Source organism: Anguilla anguilla, chromosome 18 (genome assembly GCF_013347855.1).
Source record: "Anguilla anguilla isolate fAngAng1 chromosome 18, fAngAng1.pri, whole genome shotgun sequence".
Lineage (NCBI taxonomy): Eukaryota > Metazoa > Chordata > Actinopteri > Anguilliformes > Anguillidae > Anguilla > Anguilla anguilla.
In genome coordinates this window covers 1038275-1054525 of record NC_049218.1, presented here as the reverse complement: position 1 = coordinate 1054525, position 16251 = coordinate 1038275, and the positions used below count along the sequence as shown (strand labels likewise).

The window sequence follows — 16251 nt, the reverse complement described above, 5'->3', positions numbered from 1 at the left end:
TGAAGATGTGCCCGTCTGTGCAAAAAATCATTTAGCCCACGTAATTAAGGACAGCAAGTCCCATCATGCAAAGTTTAGTAATGCGTTATGTAATCAGTTAATAAGCCCCAGCTGAAGACAGGACTCAAATTAAAATCTGCATGTAATTCCCCCTTCTGGAACTCTCTGTCCTCGAGCGGTGGAAACTTACTGTACGACTAGAAGGCTTGACTGTTACGAAGACCAGCAAAGTACCAGATTATGAATAATCCTTCTTAGAATCCTGCCCAGTTGTAAGGGATTGAAAATCAGTTGCTAAAATGTGCTTATTGTACTGTATGTAAGGCAGAACTAACTCTGTTAAAAAATGTATTTGACAGAAGTGTGAAAAATATTATCAGTCGTGAATTTTGCTTTTCTTGCTTGTAAACTGTTATGAGTCTGGATTGATTTTCTCTGTCGTTTCTACATTCTTCAGTGCCATCGACCAGACTGCCAAAAATCACATCAGCCCTGTCACAGATTCAATATGGTGCAAATCAAAAGGACAGGCCAGTGCATCGGACGCAGAGTGAGCTCTCTCTCTCTGTCCCACATCATTATGTAAGTACAGTGCTCTGCGAATTTCCTGCGGTTTTGGACGGGGCCTCTGTCTGACAGGTGGAGGCCAGCGGGGTCATAGCTTCGCGCATGTGAATTGTGTGCGGAAAACTTGCAGCTAATATGTGCCTAATATATGCTGCTTTTCTGCCAAACTCATACTCATATAATAATTGTCATGTCCGGACCACTATCAGTGAAGTCCTCTAATATCGCAGAAGCCACTGCGAAAATGACCCTTCCTTTAGTTGGGTACGTTTTTATAAAAAATGCGTTGGTGGCAAACTAAATGGAATGTTGACTTAAACTTGTTCATCATTAACTGTTTGCCGCAAACGTAGTTCGGCACGAACGCTTTGTCATCTTGAACGCGCGTCAGTAGCGATTGTTGCATCAGCATTAGAATGTTCAGTTGAGAACATTCTACTGGCACACTTGTGACCTCACACCTGAAAGGGTTCAGCCTGCGGGGATGAGTGACAGCTCAGAGACCGGTCTCTTCAGGCCATAAAAGGGTTTTGGCAGAGAGCACTTTGATTATACGAGTGCTCATAACCGTACATCACCTGGGTTACGAGGAACAATTAGGAGAAGCGAGACTGGGGGGGGGGGGGGGGGGGGCACGTCGATGCGGGGGCACCGGGAGGGGCTTTAGAACACGCCAGACGTGCGGTGTGCATCACCAGCACGCTGAGACAGATCAGAGAGAGGAAGCCAGTCTGGCACCCGGCCAGAAACCTGGGGCCTCACGCTGAGTTCATCCTGTATTCCTGGTGACAACGGCACAGCTCAGACAGGCCGTACGGTTTTTATGTGCATACTTTATCACAGTGCTAAATATATATTATACTGTACTGTATGCGCACTCAGTGTATTGTGTATATACTGAACTGCTATCCTACTTAAAAATCTGAGGGTGCTTAGGCTTAGACCCCGGCGCCCTGCTTTCAGCACCCCCCCGCCCCCCCCCCTGTGCCCTCACTCTCCTCTTAAATCAGCCGCACGCAGCCGCCACGTTTTACTCAGAGGGAAAAGTGCGGTTACCGCTCTATTGTTTTTAGACTCTCGCTCCATTAGGGCTCTATTCCAGCAATCTAACGCCCGCCTGACAGGACGCCTCAGAAGGTGTGTCCCCGATGCGTGTGTCCGCCGCGTTGCTACGGCGATGCTAACACGCCCTAACAGCGCATGGCGGCTCTTAGGACCGGGCCGTCAGTCCGAGCCGTGGCTCTGAGGCTGAAGCGGGGGGCCTCACAGCCCCTAAAGGTCTCGGGGGCGTCCGGCAGCGCTCCTGCGGTGAGCGCTCCTCTCCTGCATCCGCTCCCGGGTACCTGCCCTTCTCTCTAACAGCCCTGCATCTGCTCCCGGGTACCTGCCCTTCTCTCTAACAGCCCTGCATCCGCTCCCGGGTAACTGCCCTTCTCTCTAACTGCCCTGCATCCGCTCCGGGGTAACTGCCCTCCTCTCTAACAGCCCTGCATCCGCTCCCGGGTAACTGCCCTCCTCTCTAACAGCCCTGCATCCGCTCCGGGGTAACTGCCCTTCTCTCTAACTGCCCTGCATCCGCTCCGGGGTAACTGCCCTTCTCTCTAACAGCCCTGCATCCGCTCCCGGGTACCTGCCCTTCTCTCTAACTGCCCTGCATCCGCTCCGGGGTAACTGCCCTTCTCTCTAACAGCCCTGCATCCGCTCCGGGGTAACTGCCCTTCTCTCTAACAGCCCTGCATCCGCTCCGGGGTAACTGCCCTTCTCTCTAACAGCCCTGCATCCGCTCCGGGGTAACTGCCCTCCTCTCTAACAGCCCTGCATCCGCTCCGGGGTAACTGCCCTCCTCTCTAACAGCCCTGCATCCGCTCCGGGGTAACTGCCCTCCTCTCTAACAGCCCTGCATCCGCTCCAGGGTACCTGCCCTTCTCTCTAACAGCCCTGCATCTGCTCCGGGGTAACTGCCCTTCTCTCTAACAGCCCTGCATCCGCTCCGGGGTACCTGCCCTTCTCTCTAACAGCGGCCGCGTTTGGAGGCCCCTGATTACGGCTGACTGACACGGGAATGCACCCAAGTGACAGGTGACTGTTGCCCAGTAACCGGGTGGGGGGGATGGGGGGGGGGGCAGGAAGGCCTGAGAGCAAAGCGATGGCGGCTGAACACCCCGCGAAAAACTGCGCGCCCCCACGGAGAGGCGAGCAGAGATTCCCGCTGCGCTCCTCAGCTCCGCAGCAGGGCTGGAACGCAGACGAGGAGGAGCGCGATCTGAGATGGCGGCTTTTCAGATCCGCAGCGCTGGAAGGGAACACGAGCCTTAATACGCGTGGGAGCTCTCCTCTCTCTCCTCTCTCTCCTCTCTCCCGCTTTCAGACGGAGGATTCGGAGCCCGGTCGGTGACTCCCCTGGAAACGCTGAGGCAGAGCCGAGCCGCGCGAAACGCCTCTGGCGGATCATAGCGCCGTGTGTCCCTGACTGGAAAGAGGAAAGACTCTGGTATGGACTGCGCCCATACCGCCATACTGCCATACCGCCGCCTGGTTCCTACAGCAGGAGCTACGCTCTCCTCCTGTGCCCTGAATGCAAGTCATCTGTTATGGAAGGAAAACTTCCCCCGCTGCTCTCCAACGGTGGGTCAGCTGAACGTCTCTCTGAATCCACAACATCAGCGAACAACAAAGCACAGTCATCAGGGCGAGGGTCCCGCCTATTCCATTTCACATCAGTTTTAAAGCCAATTCAGGAAGTTAATTGAAATTCGGTTCATAAATTGGAAAATGTCCTCAGTGTTTTGTTGAGGATTTTTTCCCATTTGTGAACAGAGCTTCAGTTTCAGTTGACTGTTCTGAAACACAATAGAGCCTCAGCTTTGCTCTTCTTGTCATTATGGGAATCACTTTACGATGCGTCAGGCCTAGTTTGCATATCTGAAGCCAAACCACCACCCCACCCCCTTCGCATTGCTACCAACCTCTTTCACAGGGCGCTGCAGTAATGAAGTCTATGGGATTTATTAGCAAATATCCAGAGAGCGAGAGAGAGAGAGCGAAGGGGGGGAGAGAGAGCGAGAGAGACAGAAAGTGAGAGAGAGAGGAGAGGAGAGACAGAGAGAGAGAGAGAGAGAGGTTTCACCCACAAAGTGAAATTAAGACACCCGGTCATGCAGAGAAGACAGAGCGAGAAAGAGAAAGGTAGCCAATCAGAGGAGAGTGGTCTCAATACCCATTAATCACATGGATAGCCTGTCGTACGGGGGGGGGAGGGAGGGGGCGAGGGAAGAGACGAGGGGAGAAAGCACCTCCACGCGTGCAGCATCCCCCACCATCTCAAACTAAACCCTGAACCTCTGCAGATCCCCCTGTGGAAAGCCCGTGTTCTAAATGAATGCACTCATGCGATCGGTAATGAATGGGGGATTGATAATGAATGCGGGATTGGTAATGAATGTGGGATTGATAATGAATGCGGGATTGCTAATGAATGTGGGATTGATAATGAATGTGGGATTGATAATGAATGTGGGATTGATAATGAATGTGGGATTGATAATGAATGCGGGATTGGTAATGAATGGGGGATTGATAATGAATGTGGGATTGATAATGAATGCGGGATTGGTAATGAATGGGGGATTGATAATGAATGTGGGATTGATAATGAATGCGGGATTGGTAATGAATGTGGGATTGGTAATGAATGCGGGATTGATAATGAATGCGGGATTGGTAATGAATGTGGGATTGTTAATGAATGTGGGATTGATAATGAATGCGGGATTGGTAATGAATGCGGGATTGATAATGAATGCGGGATTGGTAATGAATGCAGGATTGATAATAGATGTGGGATTGGTAATGAATGCAGGATTGATAATAGATGTGGGATTGGTAATGTGGGATTCGTAATGCGGGATTGGTAATGAATGTGGGATTGATAATGAATGCAGGATTGGTAATGAATGTGGGATTGATAATGAATGTGGGATTGGTAATAGATGTGGGATTGGTAATGAATGTGGGATTGATAATGAATGTGGGATTGGTAATAGATGTGGGATTCGTAATGCGGGATTGGTAATGAATGTGGGATTGTGGGGCGATATAGCTCAGGAGGTAAGACCGATTGTCTGGCAGTCGGAGGGTTGCCGGTTCAAACCCCGCCCTGGGCGTGTCGAAGTGTCCTTGAGCAAGACACCTAACCCCTAACTGCTCTGGCAAATGAGAGGCATCAATTGTAAAGCGCTTTGGATAAAAGCGCTATATAAATGCAGTCCATTTACCATAATGAATGCGGGATTGGTAATGAATGTGGGATTGGTAATGGATGTGGGATTGGTAATGCGGGATTGGTAATGGATGCAGAATTGGTAATGGATGCAGGGCTGGTAATGAATGTGGGATTGATAATGAATGCGGGATTGATGATGAATGTGGGATTGATGATGAATGTGGGATTGATAATGAATGCGGGATTGATAATGAATGGGGGATTGATAATAAATGCGGGATTGATAATGGATGCAAGGCTGGTAATGAATGTGGGATAGATAATGAATGTGGGATTGATAATGAATGTGGGATTGATAATGAATGTGGGATTGTTAAAGACTGTGGGATTGATAATGAATGCAGGATTGATAATGAATGCGGGATTGGTAATGGATGTGGGATTGATAATGAATGCGGGATTGGTAATAGATGTGGGATTGGTAATGAATGTGGGATTGTTAAAGACTGTGTGGGGTTTATAGCTCTCAAGGTCTGAAAGGGAGCTGCGATTGGCAGCGCTGGCGTTTGGGAGCAGCGCGCAGCCCGCAGGGCTGATGGGTCGTTGACGTGGCGCTGCCTGTGTAATCAGGGACTGACAGAACGGCGGTGCAGCAGCTCGGAGTCTGACACGCCGTGGGGCCTGTCAATCACCGCTGACAGGCTGACAGTCCCGTCCGGGGCAGAGGACTGTACACGTTAGCACGGCCGTCATCGGACGATTACGAGCCCGAGTCCTGGAACGACCTTCTCCGCGGGGTACGAGTCGCCATGGCAGCACGGGGGGGAGGGGTTCGGGGGAATAAAACAACACCCCACTTGGTGTTCCTTTACCCCTTCGGGAGGGAGCTGAGTTCAGATGAGGGGTGCTAGTCCTCATATTTTCACATCTATTCTCTAAAGGCTAAAAGTGGAAATTTGTCATTTGTAATTGAGTCCGTTTGAGCGGGTGCACCGTTATGTAACTCGAAAAGAATAAAAACAAGAAATTTAAAATAGATGAGTAGACATTGGATTTTTCCAGCATATCCTTCAAATAACATGTTGGAAACTGAATTTAAGGAGGGGTTAGGCTGAGATCTTAAGAAAGCAGAGCGTGTCTGAGTCTGAGGTGTTTGTGCAGAGCGGTGGAGGACCGTCCCAGAGCAGCAGTAAGGGCACTCACTGCCGAACGAATGGCTCGATGATCAGAGAAGGGATTCGAGCCACACCTGAAGGGGGAAGCCGGGTTATTGCCCACATCCTTCACTGTCTCTGCTCGTGACCCACATAGAGAAGCGTGCTCTACAGCGTGCTTTACGGGCTGGGCGATCCTCCACGCCAGTGTGTGATGAGCGGACGGAATAATGAGCTCGCTTAGCGTCTCCGGGCTAGCTTAGCGTCTCAGTGCCTTCCGGTACCTTCCGCTGCGCCTGTGCTTCCTGATCGGTCGCGCCCATCTTAAGCACTCCCACAATGCACCCCTGCCACAGTCATGTGACCCGTCGCCCCCTTCCCCCATTTCGCCGGGAGGAGGAAATTGAAGGGGCTCAGACTCGAGACGAGAGTGCCTGAATCGGGTTATTCCTTACAGACCCCGCCCATCTACAGACTCCGCCCATCTACAGACCCCGCTCATCTCCAGACTCCGCCCATCTACAGACTCCGCTCATCTACAGGCCCCGCCCATCTCCAGGCTCGCATGCCCTTTCCATTGGCTGACTCAGGTCAGGTGTATTTTTTGAAAAGCATTAATTTTTCAGATGCCTGTAAAATCTCCAAACACCTCCTGCAGGTGCCTTGAGAATTTTCCACACAGCATGACTTCATTAAAGAGCTCTTCATCTTAAAGAAGGTATCGGTTCAGACCATTAAAGAGCTCTTCATCTTAAAGAAGGTATCGGTTCAGACCATTAAAGAGCTCTTCATCTTAAAGAAGGTATCGGTTCAGACCATTAAAGAGCTCTTTATCTTAAGGAAGGTATCGGTTCAGACCATTAAAGAGATCTTCATCTTAAAGAAGGTATCGGTTCAGACCATTAAAGAGCTCTTCATCTTAACGAAGGTATCGGTTCAGGCCCTGTTTAGGCACCGGCACCATTTTAAAAGTATCGTTTTAGCATCGGTATCAGTGAAATCTAAAAATGACCCATCCCTGCTCCTTACCCAGAGTGACTTACAACACAGGAAAGCATTAAACACACTCACCCGCTCAGCATGAGCTCTACTGCCAGGCCTGTCTGACAACATTCCCACACAGCATTCCCAGACCACCATCACTACAGCATCAGGGCGAGCACATTGTCCCAATCAAGAACCAGAGCACAAACACCCCATTCACTGGGACTACACCCATAACCAGCCCGAAAGAGAGGACCCTAGAGCCACAGGAAGAGCTCTCCACCGGACGGAGCGGTGTGATACGGTCTCAGAGAGAGAGAGGGAGAGAGAGAGAGAGAGGGAGAGAAAGAGAGAGAGAGAGAGGGAGAGAGAGAGAGAGAGGGAGAGAAAGAGAGAGAGAGAGAGAGATAGAGGGAGAGAGAGAGATAGAGCGTGCACTCACCCTCTTCCTCAGGTTGTAGGTGAGCAGTAGGTTGCGGGAGAAGTGGTTGGAGAAGGCCGTGTAGAACTCCAGAACCTTCTGCAGGGCGTCGCGCTTGATGACGTGGAGGTCGCAGTAGGTCAGCGCCCGGACGTTGGCGCAGGCCTGGGCCAGGGTCACCTCCTTCCAGAACACGTCCCCGAACACGTCCCCCTTCCCTGTGAGGGACAAAACGATTCCTCACTTAAACATTTCCCAGACCATTTCAACACGCTGAGAATCGAGGACAAAACCAACGCGTCAGCCGCACACATCAGGATCAAAACCTTATCGTGATACAAACATGACCAGATTATTCATAGAATTATAGCACTAGGAGCCTGACCAGATTACTCATAGCCTTATTATACTATGAGCCTGACCATGTTTGATAACCTCTGCCCAACATCTAGGGATGCGCTTTACTAATAAACCAATGATTTACGTCTAAGTAAAATTAACTGCTGTAGGGGGCTCCAACTGAAGGTGCCAATTCAAGCCAGCATTGGTTCTAACATGTTTTAAACCAATCAGATTGCAAGATTTTTTTTTGGCATGAAACCAATCTACCGTTCCAGATGGTGTAAAGGTTGGGAGTCTTGGGTTTAGACTAGTGCTACTGCACATGCAAACCTTCTTATGAAAACAGTCTTGTCCGAAGAAAGGGCGTCTCGACTGTGTGTATTCAGTCTGAGTCCTGTTTGCGTTTATTGTAGGATTTCCATTAAATGAACAGCGGAAAAGTTTTGGCCGGTTTTGATATGGAAATCCTGACAGATGACAGCACTGAAGAGTTCAAACATTAGATATTATCGAATCCGTCATATTAAATAAAATCCACAGCGGCTTTTCAGGAGGACAGGAGATCCATCACAGGGCTGCCGAGCGAGATTTGGCCCGTACACTCTGACAATAATTGGAATAAAACATTCGGCGCAGTCATTAATACCCGAGTGAAATAACCGAAAAACGGAGCGGTGCATTTTTATTAGGGTGCTGTCGACGGCAAGACGCCGCGAGCCGTCCCAAATTATGTTAAAATTCCTGCACTTAACGATCCGGTCCTGAAGCCTCGTTTTTTTTAAAGCGAGCACTGAGTTAATGAAGCCAGGGGCGAGGTGGGACAGGACCGGTCGCACACGGGGTGCATCCGCATGCACCTTCATCAGTGTGCACAGGTAATCGAAAGCTTGATGAAAAAAACTCCTAACGAGCTTTCAGGCTGCAGGCGCAGGGGATCTGAATATGAACGATTACCAAAGCATCCACTATTGGCCCAAGATAAATAAGATGCCTTTTATTATTTTAGGAGTAAAAAAACATTAAATATCCCTTATGCAACAAAAATATATGTATATAATGTATTTTGGCATTTGTTATTTTTCAGCTGCAAGACAACGTTGCCGACTTATTTGCAATGATGTGAATGCAGCTGGTCCTTCCTTACACCAAACGCTGTTTATTTTCCCATGTCGGAATTCTTCAACAATTGCGCTAGGACACGCCCCTCCGTCTAACTTTGATTGCATTTCCATTTTTCTTTAATCAACGGAAAGTGTGATTCTTTGCAGTTTAATGCTCAGTGATTTTAATAAAGCGCAACTGCATATTTTACTTTGGGTCCCTTTACCACATTTATTTGAGTTTTATTTCTCTGATGTTCTCTTGTAGTAGTAGTAGTAGTAGTAGTAGTAGTAGTAGTACAGCTCTTGGACACACCCTCTGTCAGTCACAAACACACACAGACAGAACGCTTTGTTCTAACTGGAGCACTCTGTGTGGCATAACACACCATAAGAGAGAGAGAGCTGTCTGTCTTACTGAGCTTCACACAGGCACATTAGATCATGGCGGTGAATGACTACACATAAATACACAGAAAGGGAAGTAGCAGACAGCATTCATCATGAAGATGAGCGTGCTGATATTTCTTATGATTAATTAATTAATTTGATCGGGGTGATTTCCCTAATGTTTTCAGGCTGCTGCAGCCACTGCCTTTCTATTAATTAAGTGTGGATTGTTGTTGTTTAAAAGGCAGACTAGCCAAAGCTGGCATGGTTTTCTTCTGTAATAGTGTTTGTCTAGTGTTGTAATAATTTATGTGAGGGAATACAATCAAATGCCAACATTAGAAAACCAGCATAAAAAACAGAACCATGTTTTTAGAATATTAGTAAAAAAATATTTTTACATTAATTAATTTGCACAGTGGCCAACCGACCAATCGATCGACCGCGCTATGTTGAGAGGAGCCTGGCGTCTCTGAGCAGCGGGATTGGGAGCCGCCGTCCGCAGGCTGGCTGAGCGTGACACGCGTGTGGGAGAACACGCGTGTGGGAGAACACGCCTGCAGGAGAACGCGCATGCGGGAGAACACGCATGCAGGAGAACACGTATGCGGGAGAACACGTATGTAGGAGAACACACCTGAAGGAGAACACGCCTGCAGGAGAACACGCCTGAAGGAGAACACGCGTGTGTGCAGGAGAACACGCCTGAAGGAGAACACGCGTGTGTGCAGGAGAACACGCCTGAAGGAGAACACATATGTAGGAGAACACGCCTGAAGGAGAACACGTATGTAGGAGAACACGCCTGAAGGAGAACACGCGTGTGTGCAGGAGAACACGCCTGAAGGAGAACACATATGTAGGAGAACACGCCTGAAGGAGAACACGTATGTAGGAGAACACGCCTGAAGGAGAACACGCGTGTGTGCAGGAGAACACGCCTGAAGGAGAACACGCGTGTGTGCAGGAGAACACGCCTGAAGGAGAACACATATGTAGGAGAACACGCCTGAAGGAGAACACGTATGTAGGAGAACACGCCTGAAGGAGAACACGCGTGTGTGCAGGAGAACACGCCTGAAGGAGAACACATATGTAGGAGAACACGCCTGAAGGAGAACACGTATGCAGGAGAACACGCCTGCAGGAGAACACGTTTACAGGAGAACACCTGCAGGAGAACATGCCTGGCCCTGAAACTGATTCTCAGTGAAATGCTCAAGCTGACATTATAAAAAATGCTTACTGTATGAAGTCTGAATATCCATTAACTTCTCAATTCACCAGAGGGGGAAGATGTAATACTGAGTGAGTGAACAAGGAGGGGGGTGCCCCCCCCCCACAGTTATGAGTATTCTGTTTGGAAACCCGCCGTGGCAACAAAAAAAATCTAAATTTCAAATGTTTGCTGTGCTCCTGCTCCTCGTTAGAGAAGTGCAACTTTCACTCCAGGAAAAAACAGAAATGATTTATGCTGACACTGAAAAATGACAGCGCCCAAAGGTTATGTTATTGAAAGCAGGAAAAAGCATCTTCCTGCCTGCGCCCTGCTTAATGCACCGTTTAAGATCACGGCTGTCTTACTTCACATGTTGACAAATTTCTTGCCACAAGCCTGCTTCTTTAATGAAAGGAAAGAAAAAGGGAGTGCCTGTCATCTTTTTCAGAAGGACAGAGGGAGGGGCTTTTTCTGTGACTGGGCTCGTACCGTTTCTAAAAATGAAAGAGAGCATCACAGCCGTCCACTCCGAACGGCCATTTCCCATCATTCCTGCTGTCAGTGATGCAGTCCGTAATCTGATGGAAGATCTTCCTGGACACGTCTGGACACGTCTGAACAAATGCAGTTACATCTCAGACCCAGTGAGAGTCCCGGAGGGGAGAGGCTGTCCAGGAGTGGCGTCTGTCCCCGGTTACGCTACGACGCGGACGGCAGCGAACCCGCCACAGCGACGCTCGCGACTAACGGGCGCCGACGGCCGTCGACCGCTGACTCTCCTCTGAGAGATCCTGAGCGCGCACACGCTCCCCCTCACGGGCCTCAAACGCTCACATCCCTGATAAACACGCGCATGTCAGTGCATTTAACTGGATAAATATGACAAGGAACTCCCGCACAATTAAAGCCCTGGTGAGCTCTACAGGAACTCACACGCAATTAAAGCCCTGGTGAGCTCTACAGGAACTCACACGCAATTAAAGCCCTGGTGAGCTCTACAGGAACTCACACGCAATTAAAGCCACGGTTAGATCTACAGGAGCTCACACGCAATTAAAGCCCTGGTGAGCTCTACAGGAACTCACACGCAATTAAAGCCACAGTTAGATCTACAGGAACTCACACGCAATTAAAGCCACAGTTAGATCTACAGGAACTCACACGCAATTAAAGCCACGGTTAGATCTACAGGAACTCACACGCAATTAAAGCCACAGTTAGATCTACAGGAACTCACACGCAATTAAAGCCCTGGTGAGCTCTACAGGAACTCACACGCAATTAAAGCCACAGTTAGATCTACAGGAACTCACACGCAATTAAAGCCACAGTTAGATCTACAGGAACTCACACGCAATTAAAGCCACAGTTAGATCTACAGGAACTCACACGCAATTAAAGCCACGGTTAGATCTACAGGAACTCACACGCAATTAAACTCATGGTCAGATCTACAGGACGGATCCCCACAGAATAGGCCGGTGCAATTCGACGGCTCTTGGAATGGAAATCCGGGACAGTCTTCGGGCAGGATCTAAGCTTCTCTGATACGCTGTGCTCCGTGTGATGAAAGCGCAGTGATAAAAGCGCTCTTTCATTCCAGTCTCTCCGCTATATTGTCAAAGACAAACGCGCCTTCTCTCCAGTTCCATTTCCAAACAGGAGAACTGCTTATAGGAAAGGCATCCAGCAGCTACTGCCGTCAGAACTGACAGAATGTTCTTGTGAGTTATGGGGGGGGGGGGGGGGGGATTGCTTCCTCATTAATGCAGCTAGCAGACTGGGGGAAATACTGCATTCAAAGAGCGATACAGAGGATCTATAGGAGCCCGGCTTCCACTCCAGATGGGGAGTGTGCGGGTTCTGAGTGGCAGGGCTCGGCTGGGTTAATGAGCAGGGATATGAGGAGGAAGTGGAAGCTGGGTATGTAGTTCTGTTTGTTCTCCTCAGCGTTCCCCGTTTGCTGTCCTGGCTCTGTCTCGGTTATTTAAAGCTTTGCTGAACACTTCTCCCGCACGCGCTGGCTGAGGTGATTTCGTCGACGCTGATGAAGCTCGTCTCGTTTACTGCTGACAGAAATGCTGTCGTCAGTGTGGGGTCATCTGGAGGTCAGGGCCAACGCTTCTCACGCATACCTCCGATTCGCTCCCGTGCAAAAGCCAGCTGCTGTCTGCGCCAGGGCCCTCAAACTCAAGTCCTGGAGGGCCACTGTGTTTCTGCTGGTTCCTGACACGCTGCTGCAGTTAAGTGCTTCATTTAAAAACTTTACTGTATTAATGAATATACTCTCAAGACTCGAGATGTGCCAGGCGGATCGGCAGCTGGGTCGGCCGACACGATGGAGAACTCAGTGGTGCACACTTGCCAAAGTTCCTTCTGCAAACGTTGATGGATACTGCATGACTGCTTGATCTGAACCAGCCTTTAAAGCAGGGGTGACCAGTCTTATCCAAACAGGGCCGGTGTGGGGGCAGGGCAGGTTTTTGATTTAGCCCTGCAATGAGACGCCTAATTCTGCTTATTATGGTTAATAGATTGAAGATTGATTGAAGACCATGATTAGTTCATTAGTTTAATTACGAATCTTATTGCTGGGCTAAAACAAAAACCTTGACCCCCTCGCCGAACAATTTTCAGATGAGACTGGACACCCCTGCTTTAAAGAACGCTGCTGCCACTCCCTCTGCACGTCTGGGGGTACGGTTTCCACCCCCCCCCCCCCCCCCTGCAGGCTGCCCGTTCCCCCCCCCCCGACCCCCCCACCCCCCCGCAGGCCGCCCGTTCCCCCACCCCGCCCCCCCACAGGCTGGCCATTCATCGCACGCCTCCGTACGGGGAACAGAGAGAACGCCTTTCTCTTCCCCCAACAGGGCTCATAAACTCACGGCAGATAATTACAGACCTGCCTTCTGTACCAAAACCAGAGAATTCATACACCACTCTGCGGCACAGGAGAAGGCTGAGAAGTCTTAATGGAGAGTCAGAGGTGATTCCCCCCAGTGTGCTGATTGGCTGGCCTCTGGGCGCGGTGGCACACGTCCCCTCGGCCCCCTGGGTGTAACGCGGTTTCTCTTAACACACAGGAGGTTCGCTTCTGACAGTGTGGCTTCGGGCCACAGACATCTCAGTCAGCGTACGTCGACACATTTTTTCCCCTGACGACGCGCTGTGGTCCAGCCCTGAGGCTGACCGGAAATATGTCTACACCACGAAAAGCACAATAACAGATTCGGAAAAAAAACAGCAGCAATGGCAATCAGGGTTCTGCTCTTTCTGTGGAGGCAAATAACCTTTTCAGAAGATTGTTTTTTCTTTTTTTCCCTCCATCCATTAGCTCATTTGCATTCACAGGGCCGGTCAATAGAGTCGGGGGTGATTTACTGCTAATGAACAGCCCTTACCCTCCCGCCCTTACCCTCCCGCCCTTACCCTCCCGCAGCCGTCCATTTGGACGTAAGCGGTTCCCACAGATAACCGGGAGAGCCGGGTCTGCAGCTGGCTGACCTGTTCTCCGCGTGGGGCTCGGGAGCCGACTGCCTCTCGCAGGCGGCCGGGGCGCAAGGCCGAAATTCGGTTTGGGGAAAAGCATTCAGGCGGCATTACGCGGTGGAGGGGTTCGGCCGGGCCGAGCGGAGAGCCGCGGAGACGCCGGACCGTTAAATGCGAGTAACGTGGTGAGGTGCCAGAATCACCGTTTCTCCCGCCGCGATTCGGAGGGGAAAAAAAGAGCACGTCTCTGATTCAGCGGAGCCTGGCCCCCGGGGTCTGGTGAATTAATTCTCTTTCCGCTGTAATCGCCGTGGCGATGGCGAATGGCGGGCCCTGCCTCCTCGCTCCTGATAGGGTCGTCCCTTATCGGCGGAGGGAGTGCTCTGGGACAGCCCTTTTCCGCCAAAACCGCGATTGTATCTGAGGATTCTTCAGAGGCTTATCGAGGCTTACGCGGAAAATAAAAGCCTAATTTGAGACGCTGTTAACCAGCCCTCAGCCCTCAGCCCTCAGCCCTCAGCCCTCAGCCCTCAGCCCTCAGCGCTTCCTCTTGTGCATTTGTTTATATTACTGTCTTATTTTGGGCCTCACAAAATAAAAGCTTCTTTTTTTCTGTTCTCAGCCTTTAGCCGTTCTGAAGCCTTCTGTTGTCACTCCTTTAGAACTTTGTCGGGCGTAACCATAGTAACCTCGAGCACTCTAACCGCGCCGCCGTTGCTGACACTGCACCGCTGTGCGTCGCAGAACCGCCCAGGCAATTGGTCGCCGTCGCCATGGTAACCCTGCACGTCCTCGCCACGCAGCGCCTGGATGTTATCAGTGCCGAAACCTGCCCAAAAAAGGGGCCACAGCGCGTAATGGAGAGGCAAGGCACAGCTGAGCATAACAGCCTCAGATCTGATTAATGAGAGAGGACATGAGAACACTCTGAGCGTTTTGGGAACGCTCGTCTAACAATACGCAGTTAAAGATTTGATTTTCCCTCCTGAAAGGCCCTTGTTCATTTCCCTCTGTCTGCTTTAGTCCCAGCCTGAGTGTGTCTCTGCTTTAGTCCCAGCCTGAGTTTCTCTCTGCTTTAGTCCCAGCCTGAGTGTCTCTGTGCTTTAGTCCCAGCCTGAGTATCTCTCTGCTTTAGTCCCAGCCTGAGTGTCTCTCTGCTTTAGTCCCAGCCTGAGTGTCTCTCTGCTTTAGTCCCAGCCTGAGTGTCTCTCTGCTTTAGTCCCAGCCTGAGCTTTAGTCCCAGCCTGAGTGTCTCTGTGCTTTAGTCCCAGCCTGAGTGTCTCTGTGCTTTAGTCCCAGCCTGAGTGTCTCTCTGCTTTAGTCCCAGCCTGAGTGTCTCTCTGCTTTAGTCCCAGCCTGAGTGTCTCTCTGCTTTAGTCCCAGCCTGAGTGTCTCTCTGCTTTAGTCCCAGCCTGAGTTTCTCTGTGCTTTAGTCCCAGCCTGAGCTTTAGTCCCAGCCTGAGTGTGTCTCTCTGCTTTAGTCCCAGCCTGTGCTTTAGTCCTGGCCTGAGTGTCTCTCTCTGCTTTAGTCCCAGCCTGAGTGATTTCGGAGCAGAACGTGGAAAGCAGATGGTGCCACACCAGCAGAGCTGCCAGTCTTTAAATAAACAAACACCAAACAAGTAGGCATTTTTTACCCCAAAAAAAACAGGAACACATTTTCTAAAAATGCTCATGGTGTGTAATCTTGTAGTGAGGCTGTGTGCAAGGAAACAAATGACCTGCTCATGACTGCAAATTAGAGCCTGGAAACGAGGGTGAGACCACGGTCCCCAAGCGATCTGTTTTCCATTTACGCTGAGACAAGCAAACAGAACTCACATTTTCCAAGATAAGGGAGGTTCAGATGGCATGTAAATTACTGGAGGACTGAAAAGTCTAATGGTGTCCTAACTGCTTAGAATACGCCTTACTGCTGAAAACAGATTCATTATCCTTCATTTACCGTTTGCGCATGGGTTTGAAAAGCTTGTTGTTTATATTTGGTATGCTTGTAATTCCAAGAAACAAATGCCGTTTATTCCTTAAAGAATGCAGAAAGACAGCAACTGAATATGTATGTACTCCGAATGGTAAATATTTTATAACTCTACCCTATGAACTGAATCAAAATACACAACCCCCCCCCCCAAACTACTTCTCAACCCCTTAAGAGAATAATCACAGTGTTATAATGCATTTATACTGCATTTTAAAAAAACAATCCCTGAACCAATAGTAAATTTCCTTTGATTACATTTCACTCAATTCTGACACCAAAGCATTTTGAGTGGGCGCACTAAGCAGATTCACTTTTGGCTTCATGTGTAAATGCTTTCTGATGGTGCCACATTAGAGTGTCTAAAATCCATATTCATGACCGT

General features: G+C 49.8%; 1 protein-coding gene across 3 annotated transcripts in view; it reads right to left on the bottom strand.

Moving 5' to 3' along the window:
• Positions 1-16251, bottom strand: part of kcnh1a (potassium voltage-gated channel, subfamily H (eag-related), member 1a) — a 91916-nt gene that overhangs the window by 22134 nt on the left and 53531 nt on the right. For all 3 annotated transcript variants that reach the window (XM_035400557.1, XM_035400560.1, XM_035400559.1), the window contains one exon: positions 7370-7566. In XM_035400557.1, the coding sequence (XP_035256448.1) occupies positions 7370-7566 (197 nt within the window). The remainder of the gene's footprint in view (positions 1-7369; positions 7567-16251) is intronic.